Genomic DNA, 8730 nt, shown 5'->3' with positions numbered 1-8730 from the left:
GTAGGCAACTTATAGTCTGTACGTAATATAAGCAAGAAAGTATTTTGTTTTGTAAGCCAGTGAACTCTCAGTTATGTAGCATAACCCAGTGAAAGTTGACAAGTATAAGCAGTTCCCAGAAAAAGAGAGGAAGATGCTGGCCGGTGAAATATTAAATTATTTAAACATTAAGTTACTGAATGCATTCACTATAGACTTCCCTGGAGAAATGCCAATAAATTCCAACTTTCCAACTCTCACTTTTAATAAGTCACAAAAAAAATCCTCATAAAGATGAGTTATAATACAGCTTCTTACTACTATCTGAAGGTAGAATGTTCCTATGAAATCTCTGTAAGCTGAAGTGGCATAAACTGAAGAGTATCCCCCACTTTCCAAAAGTTTGCAATCCATCACTTTACTTTTACCAAAGCCCCTACATTAATACTTGTTTTCACTAACCAAAAGAAATCTGAAGATGACTTTATACCTGTATATTGAGAAAAATATAACATTTATATTCCTTATATTTATCTATTCTATATGCTCTTACCCTGATTGGATTTGGGAGAGATCCTGGTCCTACTGGCAACTCATTTATAAACCATTCCTTAGAATAGCGCATTTTTACAAAATGATCCATCTTACCCAGGATTTTACTTTCCTCCACTACTAATTTCAGAGGATTCTCCCAGAGGCTTTGCTGTTCTCTCTTCATTCTACAATTTGGCTTGAGCATTTCTACCCTCTGCACACTTTCTCTGGAACATAATAACCACTTATACAACTTCAACCTACCATATAATTAAAACCTCCAAATATATTTCTAGACCAAATCTTGCTTGTGAGCTCTAGACACACTTTCTTACCTTCTTACTGGACATCTTCACTTGATATCCCATTGATATCTCAAACATGGCCATTTAACTCATCGTCTTTCTCTTCAAATCTTTGTTGTTGTTGTTGTTGCTGTTGCCTGAATTGTCTATCCTGTTTAGCAGCACCACCATGTCCCTAGTTGCTCATGCTAATAGTTTTGGCGTCACCTTAACTTTCTCCCCTTTCCTCATGTCCTTGGTATTTCTATAATGTAATTGTTTCAAGTCCTGTAGATTCTGTTCTCTACACATCTTCCAAGTCTTCCTTTCTCTGATCTTCCTGCTACTGCCTTTAGTTTAGTTCACCACACATTTCATTACTTTTTAAGTTCCAGTCACTATTCTGAATGCTGGAGATAAGGAATAAATAAAGTACTTCCTAAGGCCTAGAACTCACTTTTTAGTCAGGAAGACAAACATATCATTTCACTTACATAATTGGGTAAATGTTAAGATAGAGCTATAGACAGGGGACTATGAGAAATCAAAGAGAGCATGCATGCTCCTCCTAAACTAGCAATTTCTGGAAGGAAGAATCTTGAACTGAGTAAGGGTGATACGGAGTAACAGAGCAAACTAAGATGGAAAACATTATATGGAGAAAGAACTGCCTTAGCAAAGGTGTGAATAGTGGTAGTGGAGTAGGAAATGTTAAAAATTGAGGCTAGAAAGGTTAAGTGGAAACCAAATCATGTAGCTGGACTTAATTAAGGAATCTGGACTTAATCTTGTAAGATTGCAGTTTCAAACTGGGATAAACAAAGCCCCTCCTCATTTGGTGAATGGTGGGGGAAAGGGGACAGAAGGCCAACTGTGCTTTATGGCTTTGGTTCTGATACTTACTTCAATCAGAGCAGCTCAGCCAACTTTCACACCATCGCTTGCAAATATTTCCCTTAACTAAAGGGGTTGGGTGCTTATCAAAACCATACAAATAAAGTGCTTAGAGAAGATACCTTTGGCTTGGAAAGCATGAGGACTGAACAGTTTAAGAACTCTGCTCTGAAGACAAAGCACAGGATGAGACATTATTATTATTTCTGCATGGTTTTATGGCTTTTTCACGGTTCACATCCAATCAGTACTCTGCACAAAAAATAGGTCATAGGAATCTACTGTGAACACTTGTTTTCCATCAAGCTCAAAGAACCTTCCGAGGGCTTGTTATCACAGCTTAGGATTTATCCTTTAAGGTCTATTTTACCATGAAAAACACTGTTTTTGCTCCCTTTCCTTACCTCAACTGTGGGAGAAAACCAAATTAAGCACTTATTGTTTGGCTCTGAGACAGATGTCAGTTTATTTGGGAGGCAGTAGGCGGAGGAGGAATGACTTGTCTTCTTAGCCCCATTAAAGTACTCTAGATCCAAGCACTGTGTTAAGACTTACATGACTGGCCAAAGAGAGTCACTGGCTCCTCTTGGGTGGAAGACTGGCTCTTCTGAGAACAGTTAGAGTTGTCCTCCAGGGAAAGCTGGAGTAGTAACAGCAACAATTAATATTTAATTGAGGGCTTCATATGTTTCAGGCACTTTAAGAGCGTTAACTCATTTAATTCTTACAACAAAGCTAAGATACGAGTACTGTGTGATCCTCATTTTGTGGATGAGGAAATTCAGGTACAGAATTTAAAGAATTTAAAACATTCAAGATACCTAGATAGAAGTGGCAGGCTAGAATTTAAATTCAGACTGTCTGGCTCCAGTATTTGATCTCACAATCACTGAGCTATAGTATGTTTTTAAGTGGGTCTTAAGGCAAGTCCTTTAAGGCAGAGGATGTAAAAGGCCGATCCCAAAAAGCCTAGCCTATGACCAGGGCTTAGTTTTTTTTTTTTTTTTTTTAGATATTTTATTTATTTATTTGGCAGAGAGACACAGCAAGAGAGGGAACACAAGCAGGGGGAGCAGGAGTGGGAGAGGCTGGCTTCCCGCCGAGTAGGGAGCCCGATGCGGGGCTCCATGCGGAGCTCGATGCGGGGCTCGATGCGGGGTTCGATGCGGGGCTCGATGCGGGGCTCGATCCCAGGCTCAAGCCTCGGCTCGATCCCAGGACCCTGGGATCACGAACTGAGCTGAAGGCAGACGCTTAACGACTGAGCCACCCAGACGCCCCAGGGCTTAGATTTTTTAAAGTCAATTTGTCTCACCTCTACCTTTTGAAAGGAAAGCCTGTACCTTGATGGTCCAGTTCCTCCAAGGTTGCTACAAAAGAAATTGGGGCAGTGTCCTTATCAGTTCATTTACATCTAAGGGTCAATCTTAAGTGGCTCAACTATTTTATTTTGCCCAGGGTGGACAATATAAGTAAACATTCTTATGGCTTTTTGTCTCTAAGGACACCAGATGATCTTCAGTTCATTTACTCAAATAATACATTCTAAACCAAACCACTTCTGTGTGTAAACTTACACATTCAACATGACCCTTTCCTAAGGAAAGACGACTATATTTTTGATTAGGATTTAGGAAATTTTTGACACAAACAACTAAGAAAAAAAGTTTGTAAAATACAGCTACAGGTTTTGGGGAGCCACTGAATAGAAAATTGGCATTTTAGATCATTCTAGCTACAGCATAAAAGATGAATATAAGGAGTGTGTAACTGAAGGCTGGATGATGAAAAGGTCATTAAAACACACAAGGTGAAAGATTAAAAGAACATGAACACAGACAATGGTAATAAGCATTGAGAAGAGAAGGCAGATTAAAAAAAATTAGTGAGTAAAACGAGGTAAAACTTGGTAAATACTGATGGTTGCTTTCCTTTTGTCCTACTGAACCATTTTCTACCTTTCTTTGCTCTATTCTGTGCTTTGGAGGGTGTGACTCTACAGGTTCTATCACCCAAGTTCCCTTACTGGCTGGCATCTTATTGAGGGCTGGAAGGCAGTGGGAGGCAAGGACAGCAGGAGAAAAAGGTCAGGGAATTCTCCTCTACTTGCAGTACACCTCCATTCCAGTGGCCCCTCTTCCAGAGCTACAGCCCTTTCTGGGTTCCAGTAACACAGTCCTCTCATTTTGCTTCCTCGGGACAGGGGGTGGTAATAGCTTCCAGCTATTGCTGTTCTGTGGGTACCTCACAAGCTGCGTTTAGTCCCTTAACTTCTTCCACCTCAATAAAATGTCCTTTGGTTAAGCTCTCTAGAATTAAGCCCTTTGAATCTTTTTCCTGCAGAGACCTGACTAGTCACGATTGATGGGGAATAAGGAGAAAAGTACAGAGAAATGAGGTGACGCTGGGGTTTAGGTTCTTTGCTCCCTAATGGATTTTAGCATTTTCCTGAATGCTCTGTGAGGACATGCTCTGTTCAGACTACTTGGAGTCTGTCCCAGCACCAACACCTTGGTAGGCATCTCTAGCAGGGGCTTCAGGCAGGTTCTCCAGAACCAAGCATGGTGCTTGGTGCACAGTGGCACTCAATAAGTTTGTCTTCTCTTATCTTGTCTCTGAAACTCTGAAACTCTTGTCACATTATTACAGGTCCTTGTGCACACAGATCCTGAATTTAGCACTGATCTAGCTATTATTAGAGTTTTATATTTAACTTTGAATTCTAGATTTCGAAATGTACACAGGACAATAGAAAGGGGCTATTATAAAACAATAACTACCCGGCCGCCGCCATTGTAGCGCTCAGAGCCCCTTAGCGCAGGCGGCGGAGGCGGAGGCAGCGGTAGCGGGATGGCAGACGCCGACAAGCCCGAGGTGCTCGGGGCCGCTGGCGACGACACTCCGCATCAGCAGCCCGTGGAGCAGCCGGGCGAGCCGCGGCGAGAACCGCACCCGCCGGAGCCGGAGAAGCAGCCGCCGCAGCACAGCAGCAGCTCCAATGGCGTTAAAATGGAGAATGATGAATCAGTCAAAGAAGATAAATCTGAATTAAAAGAAAAATCTTCAGGAAATAAGAAGGCCAATAGATTTCATCCTTATTCAAAAGACAAGAATTCAGGCACTGGGGAAAAGAAGGGTCCAAATCGAAACAGAGTTTTCATTAGCAACATCCCATATGACATGAAATGGCAAGCTATTAAAGATCTAATGAGAGAAAAAGTTGGTGAGGTTACATACGTGGAGCTCTTTAAGGATGCGGAAGGAAAATCAAGGGGTTGTGGTGTGGTTGAATTCAAAGATGAAGAATTTGTAAAGAAAGCACTAGAAACTATGAACAAATATGATCTTAGTGGAAGACCCCTGAATATTAAAGAGGATCCTGATGGAGAAAATGCTCGTAGGGCATTGCAACGAACAGGAGGATCATTTCCAGGAGGACATGTACCCGATATGGGATCGGGGTTGATGAATTTACCACCTTCCATTCTCAATAATCCAAACATTCCTCCTGAGGTTATCAGTAATTTGCAGGCTGGTAGACTTGGTTCCACAATTTTTGTTGCTAATCTTGACTTCAAAGTTGGTTGGAAGAAGCTAAAGGAGGTGTTCAGCATAGCTGGAACTGTAAAGCGGGCAGATATTAAAGAAGACAAAGATGGCAAGAGCAGAGGAATGGGCACAGTCACTTTTGAACAAGCAATTGAAGCAGTTCAAGCAATTTCTATGTTCAATGGGCAGTTTTTGTTTGATAGACCTATGCATGTGAAAATGGATGACAAGTCTGTCCCTCATGAAGACTACCGTTCACATGATAGTAAAACACCACAGTTACCACGCGGTCTTGGAGGCATTGGAATGGGACTTGGTCCAGGCGGACAGCCTATTAGTGCCAGCCAGTTGAACATAGGTGGTGTAATGGGAAATTTAGGTCCAAGTGGTATGGGAATGGATGGTCCAGGTTTTGGAGGAATGAATAGAATTGGAGGAGGAATTGGGTTTGGTGGTCTGGAAGCAATGAATAGCATGGGAGGATTTGGAGGAGTTGGCCGAATGGGAGAGCTGTACCGTGGTGCGATGACTAGTAGCATGGAGAGAGATTTTGGACGTGGTGATATTGGAATAAATCGAGGCTTTGGAGATTCCTTTGGTAGACTTGGCAGTGCAATGATTGCAGGAAGAATAGGAGCTTCTAACATGGGTCCAGTAGGATCTGGAATAAGTGGTGGCATGGGTGGCATGAACAATGTGACTGGAGGAATGGGGATGGGATTGGACCGGATGAGCTCCAGCTTTGATAGAATGGGACCAGGTATAGGAGCTATACTGGAAAGGAGCATCGATATGGATCGAGGATTTCTATCTGGGCCAATGGGAAGCGGAATAAGAGACAGAATAGGCTCCAAAGGCAACCAGATATTTGTCAGAAATGTCATGTAATGTTTGCCGAAATAAAAATGGAGAACGGAAAGTCAAAAGGCTGTGGAACGGTCAGATTTGACTCCCCAGAATCAGCTGAAAAAGCCTGCAGAATAATGAATGGCATAAAAATCAGTGGCAGAGAAATCGATGTTCGCTTGGATCGTAATGCATAATTTTAAACCACGGTTGGAACATTCTTACATCTGTTTTGCTGAATCTCCTAGTAAAAAGTCATTTTTTTAGTAATACTGTATGCTTACAAAAGCTGTAAAAATGAACTTTTAAAACTCCCACCAGCTTTTAACAGTATAGTGTTAAATATACTGTGATTTTTGTTAATCTCAAGTTTGGGTTTTTAAAGACAGCAAGTCGGTCATTCAGTTTAAATGAATGGTTATACTGTTTTTAATGAAATAAGCCATTTTCTTGTTGTTACTTTCAGTACTACGTAGTGGGATTTGTTTGTTCAAGTTTCCTCAGCTTTTATCAGCTTACTGTAAGGTAAAACATAGATGATTTTTTCAAAACTTACGTTTTATATATGTAATTGTCCTTGAAAAGAAAGGGCTCAGACAAATTAGGATGTGATTTTGGCTGGTTTTAAATTACTTTTCTTTGGTGATAAAGCATTATTGTAAGTAAGTTTTAGATTCTAAAGTTCAGGGTATTTTTTATTTCACTTAAATGAAGAAATGGAGTTTTCCTTCTCTTCCCTCTCCCATCATTCACATTTTCCACATAACACTATTAATATTAACCTCCACAGCCCCTTATTTTATTATTTCCAATGATTCCAAGTTCATATAGAACTGATAATGTGGCAATCCCCAAGTATAATAACAGGCAGACTACTCCCAGCTTTCTGTCTAGTTTCCAGCCATTGAAGTGAACTGCTGAAAAAAGAAAAATAATCGAAATGTTGAGAGCGATGGTTATGTAAGTTAGTCCTCTGCTGTTCACTTCTATAGGAGCTGATGCATTTATAAATGCAGTTTTAATAAACCATGGGACACCTAGGCACAGCATATCGAACACATTGGATCCCACGATGTTAGACATAGCCATATCGCCTTTGCCTGCAAAAAAGAGCATGTTGTTAAAATGTGCGCACCAATACTGTATTTTATTAATAAGCTTCATAAAAAAAACACTGGAAAGTTTTTTTATTTGTTGGTTTTGGAAAATTGTTATATTAGGGCAAAAGTCTTACTGAATTTGTATTTTTTAATTTGGGGGGGTTAGTATTTAAAGTCTTAACATTTATTTAATAATAATTATCTTTATTTATTAAACCATTTTTCAATAAAAAAAAAAAAAAAAAAAAACAATAACTAAATAATCCTAACTGTAGTAAAATAAAAAAGATTGAAGACACTGGGAGAATTAAGCATGGGGAATGTATCAATGCAAATTTCAGTGCCCAAGCAGTTGGTCCTGGTGGTAGTGTTTTGTTGATCCAGTTATAAATTTTTTTTCTCCAACAAGTAATTCAATATGATGAACATGCTATTCTTCATCACATAGCAATCACTTCAAAAGAATTTAGAGAATCTTCACAATTCTTGTTAAGCCATAAACAAATTATATTTCTACTCCCTACATTCCCTTACACTTTATACTACAATACCTTAAATACTTCAAATATATCAGATATAATAGAAGCCTGTACCATACTCCCCACCCCTATCATGCACTTTAGACTCAACTCAGAGAGCTTTTTAAAAGTAGTCATGTCCAGGGGTGCCTGGGTGGCTCAGTTGGTTGAGCATCTGCCTTTGGCTCAGGTCATGATCCCGGGGTCCTAGGATCGAGCCCCACATCGGGTTTCCTGCTCTGCGGGGAGCCTACTTCTCCCTCTCCCTCTGCCTGACACTCCCCCTGCTTGTGGTGCTCTCTCTCTCTCTCTCTCAAGTAAATAAATAAAATCTTAAAAAAAAGTACTCATATCCAGACCCTCCCTCTGCCGCCCCAAGCCAATTGAATCAGTATCTCCAGGTCCAAGGACTAGACATTGATACTGTTTAAGAGCTCCCCAGATGATCCTAAAATGCACAGAGTTCAAAACAAGGCTCCAAACCACAAAAGAAAACAAACTAAATGACCCAAAAAGGTATGAATCTCCACAGAAAGTACAAACACAAGATACTTGTACCCAGCAAGCTATTTATCACTTGTTAATGAACTTCCTGTGAGCCTTTTTTTTTCCACTGTTAACCTTCAACTTTTGCACATTGGAAAGTTGACTGAGAGCCTTTCAGTTGGTTTTGCTTCCTAGTTCGGCATGTGTGGTTTGTTGACAAGCCGCCCAGAACGTGGTAAAAGACAACCTCAATTAAACCTGCCTCTGAGTCAGCAGTGGTTTTCTAATTAGTCAGGTTTTTCTTGGAACCCTAAAAGATGGTGAACTCGAACCCGTAAGTGAAGGAATCAAATAGACTCTCAAAGGTAATTAAAGATTATAGTTTTGATTGTGAGGTGGAAGTGGGAAGAAGGCAATTGTGAACAAAGGAGCAATACCTTCAATATTTTTTTTTTTAAAGAAAACTTTGATTTTCTTAAACTAAATATGATATCCACATTTTACATTTGTTTTGCAACATGCTTTTGGATTCTTTGTAAT

General features: G+C 40.1%; 1 protein-coding gene across 1 annotated transcript; it reads left to right on the top strand.

Annotated features, from left to right (window-relative positions):
• Positions 1 to 4541: 4541 nt before the first annotated feature.
• On the top strand, positions 4542 to 7271 carry LOC116637370 (myelin expression factor 2-like). Its single transcript, XM_032412721.1, is given in 2 exon segments — positions 4542 to 6117; positions 6120 to 7271. Coding segments are annotated over 2 exon segments (1740 nt in total). The 3' UTR covers positions 6284 to 7271.
• The last annotated feature ends 1459 nt before the right edge of the window (positions 7272 to 8730 follow it).

The sequence above is a fragment of the Phoca vitulina genome, unplaced genomic scaffold, assembly GCF_004348235.1.
Source record: "Phoca vitulina isolate PV1807 unplaced genomic scaffold, GSC_HSeal_1.0 scaffold14, whole genome shotgun sequence".
Taxonomy (NCBI): domain Eukaryota; kingdom Metazoa; phylum Chordata; class Mammalia; order Carnivora; family Phocidae; genus Phoca; species Phoca vitulina.
The sequence above is the reverse complement of the archived record's forward strand: the minus strand, read 5'-3'. Positions and strand labels throughout refer to the sequence as shown.